This window comes from Myiozetetes cayanensis, unplaced genomic scaffold (assembly GCF_022539395.1).
Source record: "Myiozetetes cayanensis isolate MyiCay16 unplaced genomic scaffold, myiCay2020 scf20-37, whole genome shotgun sequence".
In the NCBI taxonomy this organism is placed as follows: domain Eukaryota; kingdom Metazoa; phylum Chordata; class Aves; order Passeriformes; family Tyrannidae; genus Myiozetetes; species Myiozetetes cayanensis.
The window spans coordinates 14,583,767-14,602,928 of record NW_026087412.1 but is presented as its reverse complement, the minus strand read 5'-3'; the positions used below and the strand labels follow the sequence as shown (position 1 = coordinate 14,602,928).

At 52.7% G+C, this 19,162-nt stretch overlaps 1 protein-coding gene across 4 annotated transcripts in view; it reads right to left on the bottom strand.

Moving 5' to 3' along the window:
- RAB11FIP3 (RAB11 family interacting protein 3) overlaps nt 1-19,162 on the bottom strand; it is a 77,633-nt gene that overhangs the window by 16,964 nt on the left and 41,507 nt on the right. For 3 of the 4 annotated variants that reach the window (XM_050317661.1, XM_050317663.1, XM_050317664.1), the window contains 3 exons: nt 8,574-8,761; nt 4,572-4,745; nt 355-489 (listed from right to left, as the gene is read on the bottom strand). In XM_050317661.1, the coding sequence (XP_050173618.1) occupies nt 355-489; nt 4,572-4,745; nt 8,574-8,761 (497 nt within the window). The remainder of the gene's footprint in view (nt 1-354; nt 490-4,571; nt 4,746-8,573; nt 8,762-19,162) is intronic. The other variant, XM_050317662.1, reaches the window with a different exon arrangement.

Sequence of the window (19,162 nt, the reverse complement as noted above, 5' to 3'; positions counted from 1 at the left end):
CTCAGCTGTGCTTCCAACCCCCAGCCTCTTCCTCGCTGACAGGAATGCTGTACACGGCCAGCTCACGGCTCCCCGTGCCAGGAGGAGCCCCCACCACTCACAGAACATGCAACGGGGCTGCCCAGAGAAGAAGGGAACACGCTCCTTGTCTCCCAGCTTCTGTGGCCTGGACTAAAGGCATCTTCTACTCACCCTCGTTAACATCATCACCACCTTTCCCACCTGCAGAGAGTCTCACCTTACCAGGGTGAAACTCATCCCCTTTCCACGGCAAAGGGCAAGCTGGGCGAGACAAGGAGAGTCCTCCCTCCCAGGACATCACCCCCAACACTGAAAGGGCCGCCGAAAAGTTACCTATTCATTTCAAGATCATTCAGGCGGGCAGAAAGATCCTCGAGGCGGTTGATTTGTTTGTGGCACTGGCTACAGTAAAACTCAAAAGCTTCATCTGCGAGAATGCTGTGCAGTTTCGCAGCGAGCGGATTGGCGCTGGAGAAATCACAAGGGTCATTTCAGCAGGACAGAACCACGGGGGAGCAGCTTCAGCCGGGGCTTCCACAAGCTGAGGGGGGTACAGTGGGGCAAGGGGAGCTTTTTGGTGGGAGATGTGAGATTTGGAGGTAAAAACATCAGGGCAGATCGGGTCAATCCCGCCCTTGATTTTGGAAGCCAAGTTGCAGTGAATATGGGGCTGCTTATAGCAATATAGAGAAAATTTGTAATTGCTTCTGAAAATATATTTATATTTTTTGGAATATTTTAGATTTATAAGGAGCAACACTTCCATCACTCCCAGTAGCTGAGCTTGGCCTGTGTTTTCAAGCCCCTGTGCCAGTCAGCTCCTGTGGGGGATCCCCAAGAGCCCAGGGCAGGTGAGGTAAGTGCTTCCTACAAACCTACAAAGTTTACTTTTCAACACAATTTTCCAGGCAGTCTGTCTCAGGAGGCTCCAGCAGTGGTCCTGGTTTGCCTAATTAAGTGCAGGACTGGGTGCTGTGAGCCAGAGGTGAATCTAGGGGGGCTTTAGGTTGGATATCAGGTTCTTCCCCCAGAGGGTGGTCGGGCACTGGACCAGGCTCCCCAGGGCAGTGGCCCATTTTCCAGTGGGATGCTTTAAAGACAGAGCAGCTGACTGCTGTGGAGCCACTGTTAGCAATGCAGAGTTTTCAAATTTTCACTGCAAAGTGCTTTTAAGCTAAGATTAAATGGGCAGTTGCAGTTCTACCCTTCTTTCCTACGAAGTAAAGCTCAGAGAAGCCAAGCAGCAGTGCTGCCTTCCTGTAGGGAATGGCATTTGGGAAGAGGACAGGGGGGGACTTGAACATCTTGAGAAGCTGAGAGTCACCTCCCCACCTGACATGCCCTGGGCAGGACAGGGGGATTCTGTTAATGTTTGTGTTAATTTGGGGCCAAATGGACTCCACAAATCCTTTCTGCAGGAAAATGCACTTCTGGAAGCCACGGACTTGAATCAAAGAAAGGTTAATAGTGAAAAATCAAAGCAGTTCAATAAGAGAGACAGGTAAAGGTGTGAGCAAACACAAGCAAGCTTAAAACCAACAGGCATCCGAGAGGGAAAGGCAATCCCAGCACACAGATCCACACCAGCAAGCCCTGGCCTGGGGGATGCTGAAGGTGTGGGACATCCCAGGGGTCCCCCTGGCTCAGTCCCATTTTAGGGTCAGTGGGGTGTCAGGGTCACCCCCAGGGTCAGGCCTTGAGGCTGTGCTGTCTGTACAGTATTTCCAAGCCCCCCCTTAGGCAGGCAACTGCTCACCAGTGACAATGCCAAATTACTCATCTCTTCCCATTCCTGGAAAAGAAAATTCAATTGAAAACCATTCCCCCTGCCCTCCAGGGCAGGTTTGGAGCTGGGATAATCCATTCCCAGCAGGACACATGTCAGGTGCTCAGGCTTTGTGCAGGGAAGAGGTGACAGCAGTTGAGAGACACCTGAAGAAGGGATGTGCCCTTTTCTGGGTGCTACTGGGTAAATTTCCCTCCCAGGTTGGTGCACCCTGGGCAAGGTGGGAACCCAAATCTAACCAGCAGTAACACAAATAAGAACAGAAGTGTGGAGGAGAACCCCTGGGCCAGCCTGGCAGCTCCTGGGGTGTGTAAACATCTCCCTGGCCTCTGGCTGTGCTGGTTCTGTGCCCGCTGAGTGGGTGAGAGTTCAGCCCTACTGTGCCCTGGGGTGTCCCCACCTACCCCCTGTGGCACACAGCCAACACTCCATGGCCTCAGTGATCCTGCTGGAGCCCTTCCAGCTCAGCATGTTCCGTGGTTCCACGAGACAGAGCCTTCCTGCTGCCTCCCTTCGCCTTCCACAGGTCATGGGTGCTCCCTGACAGCACATGTGAGGAGCTTTTCCCTTCATTTCCCACCTGGCATCGCCAGGAGACTTTTCCTACTGCAAGGACGTGGCAGGGAAGAGGCAGCAACCCAAGAGGAAGGATCACAAACGCACACATGCAAGGACTGAGTGGGGAAATTCAATCTCTCACAGGGTTCCCTGAAGGCTCTTGGGGTTTGTGTTAGTCCTCTGGTGACAATCTGGAGCCGTGGCAGGAAAATCTGTTGATGTTTTTCCCGTTCAGAGACTCCTGTCTTGTAGCATGGAAAGGGTGTGTGGAGATGTGGCCCCTCACAAGTGACACAGTTCCCTGTATTCAAATCACAGCCAAATTGCAGCCTGTGGTTCCTTCAGGTTTCACTGTGTTTAAACACACCAGGGCTGCTCAGAATCACGGAGTGGTTTGGGTGGGAAGGGACCTTAAAGCCCATTTCATTCCACCCCCTGCCATGGGCAGGGACACCTTCCACCAGCCCAGGTTGCTCCAAGCCCCGTCCAACCTGGCCTTGGACACTTCCAGGGCTGGGGCAGCCACAGATGCTCTGGGTCAGGGCCTCACCACACTCACAGGGAAGAATTCCTTCCCAACATCCCATCTAACCCTGCCCTCTGGCAGTGGGAAGCCATTCCCCTTTGTCCAAAGTCAGGAAGCCCAGCAGAGTCACAGGGAATGATCAGCCAAGGACCTTCACACACGCACTCATAATCCAAGGGGAGGCCAGAGCTGAGAGGCACAAGGCAGAGCAGACCCACATTCCTGACCCTGGAGGTTTTGCAGGGTTTATCTCCCCAGCAAGACCCAGCAGAGACTCTCCAGAACAAACCACCACGTGCTGAGCAAGCCCCTCCCAGCACAGGGAAGATGGGATAAGATTTGGATAAGATCCAAAGAGAGAGAGAAGAGGTGCCTGACAGAGCAGAATTGGAACACTGGGAGTTCAGGCAGACTGGGAGCTCTGAACTGATGTTAAAGAAGAAGTTTAATAAAGGTCCTTTAGCTGGATATTTTCTGGTCAGGAACCTTCTGGGTGAGGCTGGAAGCCCATCCTCAAGGAAAAATGAACATCAGGGCTGGTTTTTAATCAGAGAATTCTTCCTGTGCCACAGCACCAGTAGAGCCAGCTCCCCTCAGCATTCCTGGACGGTGCAAAGGACAAGCATGGATGAGACTGAGCCCTTCCCTCTGCAGAGGATCCCAGCATGGGGCACTGGCTTCCTGAAGGAATGGGTTGGGAATTCTTTACAGCAACTCCATTGCAGTTAACACCTTCAAGCACCAAAAAGAAATGAGCCCTGACCTGCAGCACAGGGCAGGGGGGGGAGGGTTGATGGCAGCAATTCCCTGCACCCAAAATTGCCCAAACTCTCCGAAGGGCTTTGGGAAGTTGGGAAAAAAACCAGGCAGACAGCAAAAACAGAGTTATGAGAAGTTTACACTGCTGCAGAAAGGCACAAATGCATCATCCCAAAGGGGAAAAGTATGTTCTTGTCTTCAGCAAAGGTGTGTGGCTGGCAGGGATCCCTCCTGCCCTGTGCTTCCGATGGAAAAACACATTCCCAGTGTTATCTGTCATCACAGGGACTTGTGGGTTGCAGCACTGGATGATATTCCAGCTTTTACTCACTTTCCTTAGAAAGCAAGTCTTGATGGGGCTTGTACCATCACACCACCTCCTCAGTCCACCCTGCATGGGCTGGAAGATGGACTTTTTCCTGGTTTCAGACTCTAAAGCAAGGAGAAAAAGCTACAGCCTGCTTGTTGATCCACATATCCTTAGAGAAGGAATGCTGCCACAGCTCAGGCAAACCCAACCAAGCATGGGATCAGAGCCCAAAATACAGGTATAAAAGAGAGAGAAAAGTAAAAGTCATCCAGCAGCACCAGGGGTAAAGCTGCATGATGGTTTTCTCTCCTGGAAGATTCTGTGAGGAGCCACATCCCTAAGAGGATTGGGAATGTGATGCATGGAAATGCAGACTGCTCTTCCTCCTGCTCCCGGGCTTCAGCCACCGGATGGGAGGATGGGCACTAATCAGGGAAAAGAAACACGGGGGGAGGGAATTCCTCTTTCATTTTTGAGCCGATTATCCTGTAGTATCCCAAGTTTTCCAGGCCCCCTGGTCTTGCAAAGGCCAAGGAAACCCCTCTCCCACAAAGCAGAGTGAAGGCACTGAGCAAGTGAACCTGGTTTAAAGAGTGCCAGGGCTGAGTTACCTGGGAGAGAGGAACGAGGAGCTGCTAAAGCTGCTTTCCCCATTACACAAGCTGTCCGAGAACAAATCTGCTTCATTCCCTTCTCCATAATCCTCAAAGTGCTCCTCTCCACTAATGACTGTGACGATGGAGTGGCTGAGGTCCGAGCCCAGGGGCAGGTCATGTGGGTGGGATCTGTGGGAACAGAGGGGAACACGTTAGAGGGTGGGTGCCACAGCCACCTTTCTGATTACACCCAGGACATGCCCTTTCCAAGCCATGCCCCCCATTCCAGCAGAGAAATAGGAGACCTTCAACCTTGAGCACTGCAGGGGCAGCCCAGGCACCACCAGGAAGTTTGCAGCGATTTTTTTTCCCCAATAAACCAAGTTTTTTTCCATACAAACTCCCCTGGCAGCTGCAAATTTGGGATTCGGGGGCACTCAAGACTTGCGGGGTCGATCACAAACCTTTGCCCAACCAAAAGCATGGCGGAGAAAAAGCTGGGCACGTCCTAAATACATCCCAAATATGTTCTGAGTTCCTGTGTGCCAGGCTCACCCCTGCTTGTTGCTGCCTAATCCTATCAAGGGCCTAGCCCCAGGGTTTAACGCTGCAACCCCGCTGGATTGGTGTCAGGGGGGGTTTGGGCAGCTGCCAAACCCAGCAGGGACAGACCCCCCCAGACAAAGGAGCCCTTTCCCTGCTCTTCCATGTGTTTTTAGCCCTGGATCCAGAAGGCTGTAGCATGTTAAGCTTCAGTGTAAATCCCAAACACACCCAGCACAGGCCCTGGGATGTCCCTTACTCCTCAGGGGACACAGCTCAGCACTAAGCCATCATCCCTGAAAGCACCTCTGCGCATGCAGAGCATGGAGCCACAGAATCATGGCATGGTTCACCTCATCCCACCCCCTTCCCCACACCTTCCAGGAGCCCAGGTTGCTCCAAGCCCCGTCCAACCTGGCTTTGGACACTTCCAAGGATCCAGGGGCAGCCACAGCTTCTCTGCCCAACCTGTGCCAGGGCTGCCCACCAAATGAAGCCACCACAGCAGGATGTGCATATCCCCAAAGGACTTTCCTGCCCAGGACTGGGAGGTTTGGAAATGAAGCTGGGGAAAACAGCAGGGAGTGTTTGTAAGGACCAGGCTGTGAAAGCGTCCACGTGGCTCTGAGCCACAGGAATGTGTTTGGGGGGGGACACCAGCACTGCACCCCTCTCCAAAATTCAATGCTAAAAATAAAATATTGCATTATTATAAAAATTGGTATTTCAGGCCACGCCCCCCATCTCCATCCACTTGGGAAATGGGGGTGTGACCAGACTGCTGGGCTAAACCAGAAAGAAGAAAAGATTACAGATAAGCCATTTATGACAAAAACCTGCACCATCTGAAGGATTTGCCCTCATCCCGCTAATAAAAACATGTCAACCCTCCAGATCTCTATTTAACCACAAATAAATCCAGTCCAGCCTGTGGCATCTGTACATCCTCCTCGTGTCCTTTTTATTCCACAGTGAGATCCAGCAGAATCCATCCATCCCTCCCCATGGTGAGTCAGACCACCACCAAAACCAGCGGAAATCTCTCCAGGAATAGAAGGCAGGGGGTGGAATTGTTAACTCAGAAGCAGAACCCAAGCCCAGCTCTCTGAATCTGGGGCTGCAGTTTGACAAGCACTGTACAGAAGCAGATCTGATCAGGCACCTGGAAACCCTCAGTTCAGGATGCTTTGAGCAGTAAACAGTATTTCCTATTCACCTCTGGGGGCTCCAGCAGCTTCCAGATCCACAGTCCAACTAATCTTTACTACACAAAGCCTAAATAACCACTTAAGCTCAAACCATCTCAGGTGTGTTGAGCTTCCAGAGCTCCTGAGAAGTGATGCTCGCTGGTCGAGAGCAGCCCCTGGGAGAGCTCTGCACACTCGAGGTGTCCTCCTGTGTGGGGTTTGATGGCACCAAAACCAATCCTCAGCACCTTGGGGATAGACTTCCAGAGGTTTCCATCTCAAACCATTCAAATCAAGTCAAATGGAGCTTTTCCTTATATTTTTGGCTATCTGGGATTTGCACACATTTAACACACCTGGCAAGAGGTAACCACTGTGCTTGGACAGAGCACCCAAAGGACACCTCGATGTTCCCAAACCCACACTGGAAACAGTGAATCACAGAATCCCAGAAGGGTTTGGACTGGAAGGACCTTGAAAACCATCCCATTCCATCCCCTGCCATGGGCAGGGACACCTCCCACCATCCCACGTTGCTCCAAGCCCCGTCCAAGCCTGGCCTTGGACACTTCCAGGGATCCAGGGGCAGCCACAGCTTCTCTGGGCAACCTGTGCCAGGGCCTGACCACCCTCACAGACAGGAATTTCTTCGCAATATCCCATCTAACCCTGCCCTCTGGCAGTGGGAAGCCATTGCCCCTTGTCCTGTCCCTCCATCCCTTGTCCCCAGTCCCTCTCCAGCTCTCCTGGAGCCCCTTTAGGCCCTGGCAGGGGCTCTCAGGTCTCCCTGGAGCCTTCTCTTCTCCAGGTGAACCCCCCCAGCTCTCCCAGCCTGGCTCCAGAGCAGAGGGGCTCCAGCCCTTGGAGCATCTCCATGGCCTCCTCTGGACTCTTTCCAGCAGGTCTATCCATACCCTTCCTATGCTGGGACCCCAGACTTTGGGAAGCCTGAAAGGACAAGGTAACCTTCCAGTAAGAATTCCCAAGCAGAGCATGTGGTACCTACAGGCAGGTGAATCCGAGGCAGGCCATCCTCGCCAGGGGCCGGGAGCGCACGCAGGCCGCCATCCCCCTGCCGGCTCCCTCCGCTCGCAGCCCGGGAGCTCACGGCCGATTATGTCCCAAATTAACTGGCACTGAGCTGCAGGCGCTGGGGTGAGAAGAGCCAGGCCAGATAATCTCATTTCTGCTCTAATCCACGGCACCCTTTCGGCCCCGGCGCCGAGGCCGCAGCGGCACCGCTCGCTGCGTCTCTGACGTTCCCAGATGGATTCTGGGGTGGGAGGGAAGCCTGGTGTTTCCAAAAAAACCATGGGGACTGTAAGGACTCCCCAGAGCACCCAGCCTGGGCGACGTGGTTTTGGCCAAAGCTAATTCTGGGCTCTATCAGACCTTAAGCAAAGATGATTCCAGAGGTTTCGGTGCTCTCGGGCCACCAACCAGGTTGGCCCTGGCATGGATTGCCCAGAGAAGCTGTGGCTGCCCCAGCCCTGGAAGTGTCCAAGGCCAGGCTGGACGGGGCTTGGAGCAACCTGGGCTGATGGAAGGCGTCCCTTGCCCATGCACAGGGGGTGGGACGAGATGAGCTTTAAGGTCCCCTCCAACCCAGCCCATTCCATGATTCCATGATTCTAAAGGAGTTATTCCCTCCCTTCCTCCTGCCAGCATCCCAGTTTCACCCCAAACTCCACTTTTCCTCCAAAAATGAGGTGGGCCCAGGAGCAGTTTTGCCAGCAGCGGTTCAGACCCAGGGAAGGAGATCTCAGCTCATGTTTCTGCGCTTCAGGCACAAGTTTCAAACCAGTTATTACAGGAGGCGGTTGCACATCAAAGGGCACTCCATGTTTTTAGGGAAAACAAAAATAGGACGAGTTCCCCTCCTGACTTGAAAATTATATGTTGTGTTTCTGGCTTAAGTGATAGATTAAAAACTCTAAGTCTTTCAGGTGTTTGGATCACCTGAGAAGTTATTTTGGAGGTTAAAGATGCTAATGAGGGTACAGAAGATCTCCCAAGGCAAGCAACGATTAACTCAAAGAGATTGCCAGGCCGAGCTCCAAAACAGCCTACACATGGCACAGCCTAATTATCACCATTAGTTTTCAAGAAGAGCTATTTTGGTCTTGCATAAAAAGATCCAAACACAAAGAACAAACCAAGTTACAGCAAGACAGACTCAGCCCACTTGATTTTACATCCTCAGGCTGCGTCTCCCTCGATCCTCGTCTGCTCCCAGTTTCCCGCCCCGCGTGGTTGGTGGGTTTCGCTCCCTGCTGTTCCCACTCACCCGTGCTCCGGCTCCTCGATGGGATCCGTGAATTCCGAGTGCACGGTGGAGTCGATGGCGCTGTCTGTCTCCACCTCGTCGTGCATCTCGTGGTGGACCAGCGTGCTGGTGTCTTCATCCGTGAAGGTCTCGCACTCGCTGTACGTGCTCTCCGAGCCCATGTAAGCACTGTCAGTCACCTCATTTGCCTGGCAGAGAGCACAAGGGGCAAAAAATCAGATCCTACAGCTACGTGGACTCGTGGCAGAGCAGGGTGAAACACGTGGGAGGCAGCGAAACTTTGGCTGTGTTACATCTCCAGGCACCGAAATCCAACCCCCTAAACCCAGCCCGCATCCAGGTGCTGTTCTGTCGGCACCCTGGGGTACACCTGAGCTTTTGCAGGGCTTGGAAAGCAGATCACAGAAATACAGACTGAATAAGAGTTGGAGGGAGGCTTTTGTTGTGAGCCAGGATGGATTTGGGCAGGAATGGATTACCCACTGCTGACTCAGCAGTTCTGATCCCCGCTGCTTCCTCCCACTCCATTGCAAGAGGACACCTTTTTAATCTGAATTCCCTGCAAAAACCACCATTCAAAACTACCACTTAGCCCTTAAGCACTTTTTTTTTGCCCTGTCTGGTAACACCTTCCATCCCTCAACAGCAAATAAGCTGGTTTATAAATCTTCATTACAGTCTCATTTGTAAGGACTCAAATCTCCTCATTTCAGCTGGAACAGTATCTCGAATCCATCACCTGAGCAGGGCCCAGGAAAGTAGCAGGATTTGGCTTTTCAGAGACCATGGTATGAGAATGGAGAACTGGGTTTTCCTCCCAGTTCTGCCCCTCAGGCAGGTGTTCACCTTCAGTTCTGCCTGTTCATACCTGTGGGCAGGGACAATCTGCTCTGAGCCCAGAACCAACCCAATGTTTGGAGGAGAACCACGGGAGCATCAGGAGAAAACCCCTCTGAAAGTCACCACAGTGCCAGCTCCTTTTGCAACATTTGGGGATTTCCCCAGCACGCCTCAGAACAAACCAAAATATTTTCGGTTCTGTCAGTGGATAATAATAATAATATGGGATCTGTCAGTGCTGGTGCTGAGCTCCAGATAATCCCCTGTCACTGGAGGTGTTGGGCAGAGGGATGGGAACCCTCTTGGCTGGCCTCTAAATAAAGAGCTGTTCACGAACAGCCTTTTGCTCCACGTGAAGTTCACCTGAGGGGATCCCTCTGTGATGAGATGCCCCCAGCAGGGCAGAGCAGCAGCAGTGTGAACGCAGGCACGACTGAAGCAAACCTCTCTTCCTTTGCCAGAGAGCCCACAGAGCAGCTTTCAGGGCTTTTCCCAAGGAATTCTGGGAATATAACATGTCTCAAAGTCCTGTACTCACAGAGTGGCTTGGCTTGGAAGTGTCCTCAAGGCTCATCTTGTCACAACCCCTGCCATGGGCAGGGACACCTCTCACTAGCCCAGGTTGCTCCAAGTCTCTGTCCAACCTGGCCTTGGACACTCACAAGGCCAAAAAGGGATAGAAAACTTGAAAGGGATGGAGATGGAGCTCCTCAACAGCAGTTCCTACTCCACATGGACCCAGGGGAGCAGCAAAATGAGCCAGTCCCTCTCTGCTTTTCTCCCCCAGCACTCTCCTCAGCCCACTCAGGGAGTGGTGGATGGAGACAGCCAGGAGCTCCCCTTGGAAGCTCGGCTCAGTTTCCACCTGACTTATGGACACCAACACCTCATCAGGACACCACCCTGAGGTTAAACATGACACAAACCTGCACAGAACTGGAGTCTAAAGTCAGCCTGAGGAGAAGACAGGGGGAGAAGGAGACTTTCACCAGCCTTTGAGAGGAAAACCAAAGCCTCTAAAATCCCCACCCACTTAAAAAAGCATAAATCCACCAAAAAACACTTATACACCTAAAGCTGGGACTTGCTTAAGTGCTTTACTGGATTTATGCTGTGCTTCCCAGAAACACCATTCATGCTCGAGGAGGGAAGCAGAGGCTCGGCCTGCCTGGATGGCTCATGGACAGAGAGGGCCCAAGAGGGGACAGCAGCCCCCTCCACCTGCAGATTTCTCCTCCTTTAAGGCCAAACTGGAAATCAGTTTGCTTGCAGACTCCAAAATAAATGCTGCTGGGATTGTTTGGGGGTTTTTTGTGAGGTTTTTTTGTGTTTTGTGTTTTTTTTTTTTAATACAATCCCCCCCCTTCTCACTGGAATAGCTTGAATTTAAGTATACATTGAAGTATTATGATGAGCACAAAGTAAAGACAACTATTGAAAGAAGCCAAAAGCCCTAAACCACTGCAATTCACAAGTAATTTGGTTAAAACCTGTCCTGCTGTGGTTACTGCTGACTCTCTCAACATGAGGCATAACTAGGAGCTGAACTGTGACCCCAGTTAGGGGTTGGAATGGGATGATCTTTAAGATCCCTTCCAACCCAAACCATTCCATGATTCTGTGATTTATCTATCACATTATTCCAGAACATCTTAATCATGGGAAATACCAATATGGACAGGCTGGATGAGGGAGCAACCCTTTATGGGAGGAGGAGCCACCAGGACATCACACCAACCATCCTTCGGCCCCACCAAAGGTGTGCAGAAATTTATTATTTAAAAATTATATTTTTCCCTTGTGATACCAGCCTAGATGAGACTTCAAATGCAAGAGGCCTATTAAAATTAAACCTTGTGTGATCAGGGAGTTAAGCAGCAGTTGAAACTTTAAACCAAGTACTTCTCCTGAGCACGAGCGTGGAGAACTTTGCTTTATGTTTCATCACAGAATAAGTAACTAAACCTCAAGAAGAGATGCCAGGAGGAGATAGACAAACCAAGGGGGTTTAAGTATTGCCAAATGCCCGACAGAGCAAAGCCAAGCCAAGCCAAGGCTCTGTCCCTGGGCAAAGGTGTGGGTGAAGAAAGTTCTTATTTACAGCCTCACAAGCAGCTGGTTGTGCACTGACCCTTTAAAAACCTGGTTCTCCTTCAGCCAAATCTGCCTTTCTGGGAGCAGGCAGAAAGGAAACACTTTTGCAGCTTAAAAAAACCCCACATACACTGAAAGACATCCATGGGTTTGAGGCAGCAAGGCTGGGCTACAAGCACCCCAGGGAACCTGCCAGGGGTCTCCAACACGTTCAGAATGGGGTTGGTGTCACCAATATCAGTGCATTTTAAGTTTTTATCAAACAAAACATACCCTCAGACGCTTCAGGTAAACCTCAGACCTTAAAACTGGGACTGCTGCACACACACAGCCCACAGAACTAGAACAGGATCAAGGTTTGACTGAGGTTCCCCACTCCTAATCCAGCTCCTCCACCAGGTATTTTCCCCAGGGAAATATTTCCCCCCCTGGCTGAGCAGGACATGGGCCACATGGAAGTCTCTCTGCCTATTCAAAGCAAAACTCCAGGGATCTGGAATGGCCAGGTGAGCATTTCTGCTTCTAAAAGGAAGTAACTGGATGAAGTCAGCGTTGGGATGACGTAACGTGCTCGGGTGAAACAGGTGAGGTGATGAAGTGCTTTAGGAGCCTTCTCCAGCAGCAGCTCCTCTACTGCAGGCATGGGATTACACAGGGCAGTAAAGACTGCTTGATTAGATGTTGTAAAGTGCTATAAACCCCACATGGATTTAAAAAAGGCTGCTGGAGTATGAGGAGAGGAAACGAGACTCTTTGGGAGTCACCTGCAAGGTCCAGGCAGGACCAGGTTCAGCTTTGATCTGTGATGGACAGAAGCTTCAGCCCAAGCTCTGGTAAGGTGTTGCCTTGGAGAGGAGAGCAAAGTCTGGCTTCCAGGGAGGTTCCTTGCAGGCATTTTCCATGGGGCTGGTCCCTGGATCTGTCCCGGCATCCCAGAGCTCTGCTGTCCTTGGCCACAAATGCTCGGAGGGTTGGGAGGGGAGGTGAGTGACGAGGAAAAGGATAAACAACTCTGTTTTCCCAGCAGTGTGAGCCTGTTTCTGAAGAACTCCAGCCCTGATTGCATACAGGAAGGGGGGGGAAGAGGAGCCAGCTACAAAAATCACCCTCCAAGGACACCCTGTGGCCAGGACAGCAGTGCCAGTGCCAGGCTTGGAACACTCCTGCCAGGGAGCCAGGGACAGGGAGATAGTTGTGTTTATAGTTCCACATGAGCCTACATTAATGCAGCCACCCCCAAAGCCCTGGAACACCCCCTGACAGCTCAGCCCCCAAAAAGCCACTGAGCCACCACATCCCCCCACATGGGGGGCAGCGCAGCACTGAGCTCTGGGCCTCGTCCCACATCTTCAGGCAATGCCAGCTTTTCATGGAAGCCAGGGAGCCTGTGCTCAGCCTTGGGCAAAGGGAATCTTCACAACTCAGTCCCTGAAGCTGGGGTTTGAGGGTATTACTCTCAGTTATTCCCCTCAGGGCTGGGCGAGAGAACCGCCCTGCACCTGCTGGGGCAAATGGGAAACACTCACCCAGCTCAGAAAACCCCAAACCAAAAAACAACTCCCAAAACACCACATCTTGCACACTGTCCTCAGCACCCCCAAAGCCTGCAGGCACTGTCCCTCCTGGTCCAGCTCCCCTGAGAGAACCCAGGCAGAGAGAGAGGACTGTGAAGTTACATCATGGAATCACAGAACCATGGAGTGATTTGGGTTGGAAGGAACCTCAAAGACTCATCTTGTTCCACCCCCTGCCATGGGCAGGGACACCTTCCACCAGCCCAGGTTGCTCCAAGCACTGTCCAGCCTGGCCTTAGACACTTCCAGGGATGGAGCAGCCACAGCTTCTCTGGGCAACCTGTGCCAGGGCCTCCCCACCCTCACAGGGAGGAATTTCTTCCTAACATCCCATCTAAACCTCTCCTCTTTTATTTAAATCATTCCCCCTTATACCTGCACTGCCTGTGTAAAAAGTCATGTGGATTCCAACCTGCCCCTTCCTGGCACCTCCAGGGCTGACCACATCCCCACAGACCTGCCCCTTTCCAGAAACCCAACCCCCCTCCCCCATTTCATGTTAACCCCCCAAACCCACCTGTGGACACATCTCCTCCTCGCCCCAGTCCACCCCAGCTCCGGGAGCGCTCCCAGCTGGGAGCTGCCGCCTGCTCCTGGGAGGCAGGAGGGAAGCAAAGTCCAGGAGAGGCAGGGAGCGAGTGCCGGTCCCAACAGAGCGCCTTTTGTTCCCGAGCTCCCCGATAAGGAGCGGGAGCTCAGCCACACTTCCCTGCCGTGTGACCGCAGCCTCTGGCTTGTGGGAATTCCAAAATAAAAGCACGGCTCCAGAGCCCCTGGCCAGCCCTGCTCCAGGTGCTCATGCTTCCCTCTCCCGTGAAACCGCCCCCAAATAAAGAGGTGAAATCTGAAGACAACCTAGAGAGGCTTATCTCAGCCTTCCTGGTACTCCTGGTGAATATTTAAGCGTTAAATGACAAATTCCTTCCTTATAGCCACCAATAGAGGGGTAAATAAATAATGCTTGGCTTGCTCAGCAGGGGAAGATCAGAAGCACTGTCACCGTGTGGGTGACTCAGAGGGTGATCTGTGGCAGGCAATGACAATATTGACCCCAAAGACAGGCTGATGCCTCGGTCACGGGTGCCAGCCGAGTTTACAAGCACCCAGGTATGCAATGCGTTGCTTAAACCCACAAGTTTTGAGGGTTTTGCCTGTTTTTCTGTTCCCTCTCCACAGAAACCTCACATATTTCAAGCCTCAGGCCCCTTCAGTCCTGCCTGTCCAGCATAAGCAAACTTATTTCCTTCATTACCTTCCCAAATCACGTTCACTCCGGGTTATCCTTGCTGTCCTCCTGTCCACATCCTTCCTGAGGGGCAGAGCTGCGAGCAGAACCCACAGCTCAGCAGCACTGACTGCGAGTGTCTTGCCCCTTGATAACCAGTTGACCTTCTGTGCTGAGTCCAAACCCAGCCCAGACTGCTGCTCACGAGCAGGGCAGCAGGAGTTACCCTTTAACACGGGCTCTCCTCTCAGCTCTGGCTGGATCTGCTCCTCACAGCCCTTCTGCTCCTCTGTGCGTGCAGCGAGACCTCAGGGAAAGCCCAGAACCCCTGTGAGAGCCCAAAATCAGATACCTTTACACTAAAGCTTTTAGAAAACCTCAACCACTGCCCATTTTACTTCCCAAACTCTTACTGAGACACCTTTGCTTCCAGCGTTGCCCCCTCCCCTCTCCCAGTCCTGCCCAGTGTCCCACGGCCCAGCTCCCACGTTTCCCAATCCGACACAGTTCAAGATAAGGCTTCAAGGTCTGTGTTTTCCAAACTCCTTATGGCCTGTTTTGTACAAGGCAAACACTTCAACCAGGATCTTTTCCGACCAGCAAAGAAACATCTCTCCCTAACCCTGCACTCAGGTCCTTCCTTCAGGAACATTTGTGCCTGATTTACACTCCCATCCTTCCCCCTACACTGCACTGAGGCTACACAAGAAATAAATTTCCTTGGTATTTTCAGGTTTTTAGTTACCAAGTTATAACCACAGACTCATTTGGGAGTTCAGTCCAGCAGTTTTAGTGATTTGATAATGGTATTTTTTTCTGTCTAATAACAGTGTGGACAGCGGGGAGGGGGGATTCTGCCCCTCTTCCCTGCTCAGGTGAGACCTCACCTACAGAGCTGCCTCCAGGTGTGGGGTCCAGCATCAGAAGGACATGGAACTGCTGGAATGAGTTCAGAGGAGGCCATGGAGATGCTCCAAGGGCTGGAGCCCCTCTGCTCTGGAGCCAGGCTGGGAGAGCTGGGGGGGTTCACCTGAATAAGAGAAGGCTCCAGGGAGACCTGAGAGCCCCTGCCAGGGCCTGAAGGGGCTCCAGGAGAGCTGGAGAGGGACTGGGGACAAGGGATGGAGGGACAGGACAAGGGGCAATGGCTTCCCACTACCAGAGGGCAGGGTTAGATGGGATATTGGGAAGGAATTCCTGTCTGTGAGGGTGGGGAGGCCCTGGCACAGGTTGCCCAGAGAAGCTGTGGCTGCCCCTGGATCCCTGGAAGTGTCCAAGGCCAGGTTGGATGGGGCTTGGAGCACCCTGGGCTGGTGGAAGGTGTCCCTGCCCATGGCAGGGAGTGGGACTGGATGATCTTTAAGGTCCTTCCAACACAAACCATTCCATGATTCCATGAACACAAGGGTAACACAGGGGACACCACTCAGGGCTCCACGTGCTTCCCCAAGGGACAGGCAGATGAACAGACACTGAACTGCATCTGTCACATTCCACAGCCCTACGGTTCTGGCCACCTATAAGATTTTGAGTGCACCAGCTGTTCAGGACAAAACTATCCCCAATTCCAGCAGCCAACCTGGGGAGGGATTTGTGGCCTTCCATTCAGACACAACAGTGCTTTTGGGTCAGCCCTGTGACCAGAGGCCTGTTGAGACCAGTCCAGAACGAGGGAACGGCACCAATAAAGAAAACCTGAGCTCTCACCTCCATCTCCCCATCCCCACCACTGCTGTGGGACCTTCATACCTGTGGTGGCATAGCCAGGAAACACCCCAGGAACTCCCCTGGAGAGCTGAACCCAGCTCTGTCCTGGTGCTTTGAGCCCCTCAGTCAGCTCAGAGGAGGTTACAAAGCTTAACCCTTTTCTAGTTGGCCTCTACCAGACACACATCCCGTGGTAACAGCGGTGTGGAGAGGCAGAGGAGAAGAAACCTCACGTAAAAAGCTGAGGATTGCAAAGCAGGTCCCTCCCAAGGCAGCAAACACACTCGAAATGCTCCATTGCTCACCAGGTCTCTGCCTTAGGGAAGGCAAAGATCTTTCCCAGGAGTCTGCCCTAAGAAAGGAGGGCTCAGAAGGTCCACAGGGCTACCAGGAGGGGCCACCACGAGCCTACAGCAGAAGACTCACACAACCACCCCACGTGGGCTCCTTGCAAAACACAATCCACGAGGAATGACAGCCAATGCCTCTGGGAACAGCTCCCACCCACCCGAGCTGTGGCCACCACGTGCTCTCCCAACAGCATCTGTGTTACAACACACAGCTGAAGCCTGCAGGTCTCCAGTCCCCTCTGCAGAAGCCCTGAGCAGCTGGAGAAATCCAGCAACGTGGATTTCAATTGCCTCACCGATTTTTGCCCCTCAGAGAAGCATTAAATTCAACTGCTCCACACGGGAAGAAATTCCAGCTTTAAGAGAGGTTGCAGTTTCACGGAGATCATGTGTTAACCTTCAAGCTGCTGCTCCCTGTCTCACAGAATTTCACAGAACATTCTGAGCTGGAATTCTTCCAGCTGTGCCTGTGGACAGGCAGGCTGGGAAATGCAGGAGTCTCCCCAGCTCCCACAATACAGCTACATGTGAGACCAACACTAATTTCACCCCCCCACATCCACGCCCACGGCGCTGTAGGGCTCGCTGCTGGATGTGCAGACAAAGGGGGTGTGCCTGGGGGTGGTGAAGGCTTCCAGAGAAAGCCAAACTCCCCTCTTGTGGCTGTGCAGGATGTGTTTTCCTGGCTGCTTCCAGGCGGAACCACTGTGGCTGCCCAGCAGATGGCAACAGCCCTGCACCAGGCACGGCACAGCACCACACACCCGCAGCATTTAGGGCTGGAGATCTCAATAAGAGCCTTTTCTGACCTTGCTGGCCCAGAACTTGAGTTCCCATGGCTAAAATTTGTGCTATTTATGGTGGCATTTACGGTGCTCCCAGGCAACCTTTAGGGAGCAGAGCCCTGCACTGGTTCTGCCTCTCCTCCAGCCCACCTCAGGCTGTACATCCCCATGCCCATCCCAGCCTAATCCCAGCATTTTTGTGGCTTGTTTTCCTTTTGGGAAAGTCAGCCTTCCCACTCTGCACTGCTCAAGCAGGCTCATCTGCCCCAGGAGCAGGGCAGAGGGGCACAGAGCACTCATCCAGGGCAAGGCACAGCGGGAATCGCTGGCACTGCTGGGTCGATGGTTGGTCTTGATGATCCCAAAGGTCTTTTCCAACCTTAATGGTTCCACGATTCTACAATTCTAAGAAAGCCAACTCCAAATTCATCTTCATCTCCCACAGAGCACTGCAAACGAGTCCTGTACCCCAGCACTGAGTCACAAGCTCCACAGGAGCTCGCAAGGGAGGCGAGGAGAACTCCCACCTTGCAGTTAGTCAGCAGCCCAGCCTGGGGGAAAACAGGGCTCAGGTGTCTGGATGGACCAACTCCAAGCCCCCTTCACATGGCTCTTCCAAAGCAGAAAGGCTGTCATTCCCTTCTGGTGGTGCTTCCCCAGCAGCAGCAAGAGCAGTGGAGCTCATCATCCTGCAACCACCACTGATTCCAGCTGGGACAGGGAAGAGCACACTGCTGGGGCTGCAGGCAGGTAACCCCGGCCAGGTGATGCTCTCCCTGCTCCCAGTGGATGAGGATCCTCTTGCACGTGTGACAGCAGAGCTGGAGGAACTGTGATGAGCCCCCTGCAAGCCCAGCTGGAGGCACGAGGAGCCCCGTGGCTGCAGGAGGTGCTGTCTCAGTGGAGCCAGGGACCAGAAATGCTCTTTGAAAACAGTCTGACAGACAGACCTGTCTGCTGGACAGACCTGGAGTGGTGCAACAAGAGCCAGGAGCTCTGTGCCACACCCAGATCCACACCAGTGGCTGCGCCGTGGGAGTATCCAACATTGCAAAGGTCCAAAGTTCACACCTTGTCCCCTTCAAGAGGCTTTTACACCCTTACTGGAGGAAGCAAGTGTTGGTGGTTCTGTCTGTAGAGCAAACCAATGGCTGAAAGACACAAATTCTGGGTTCTCAGGGTTTTCCACGGATGCTGTCCCTGATGGCAACCACCAGAAGAGGGAATGAGTCACCAAGAAGAGCAACCTTATTAACAAAGAGAAGGCGTTTTCATGGAAGCTGCTTGAAGCACTTGTTTACACTTGTTTGAACAAACGTTTAGGAGAAAGGCTCTCTGTCAGGACCCCAGCACTTGTAAGAGCCAAGAACTCCAGCCAGTGGAATTTTGGGCTGTTTAAGAGGGACCACAGCCAATACTCAGATCCTGTAATCACAACTGGCCTCAGCACCGCTCCTTCAGCTCACCTTTAAACCTCCTCTGATGTGACAGGAGAGGAGAAAACCCAGCTGTGCTCCTTCCAGCAAGAGGGGCTCACCCAGTGGCCTGGAGACCCCCACCTGTGTTTTGGGGCTGAGAAAGAAGCTCTCCTGTTTAACTACCTGCTGGTCCCAGCAGCAGTGTCAGAGCTGAGCGTTTGCTGGGCAGCATCTTCCCAGGTCTGAAACAGGGACAGATCTGAGAGCACAAACTGCTTTTTGGTGGGGCAGGAGGTCTCCTCGGAGGAAAAGTGATGTCTACACTTTGAAAGGTGCTTTTCTCCCCCCCTCATGTCTTCCATGTGAATCCAAGCAAGATGGAATATATATATGGGGAAAGGTCTTTTATTCTGTTTTCTGCTTCAGTGATTTTCTGCTGCACCCAAGGAAGAGGGGCCTGCTGGAGCAGCCATCCCTCTTTTCCCAGACCTCCAGTGAAAAACACTCCTTTGGTGCTCCCAGCAGGATGCTCTGTCAATGGCCTCTCTCATCCCCCCTTCCCCAAATCCCCTCCAGCTTTCCAAGGTGCAGCACTG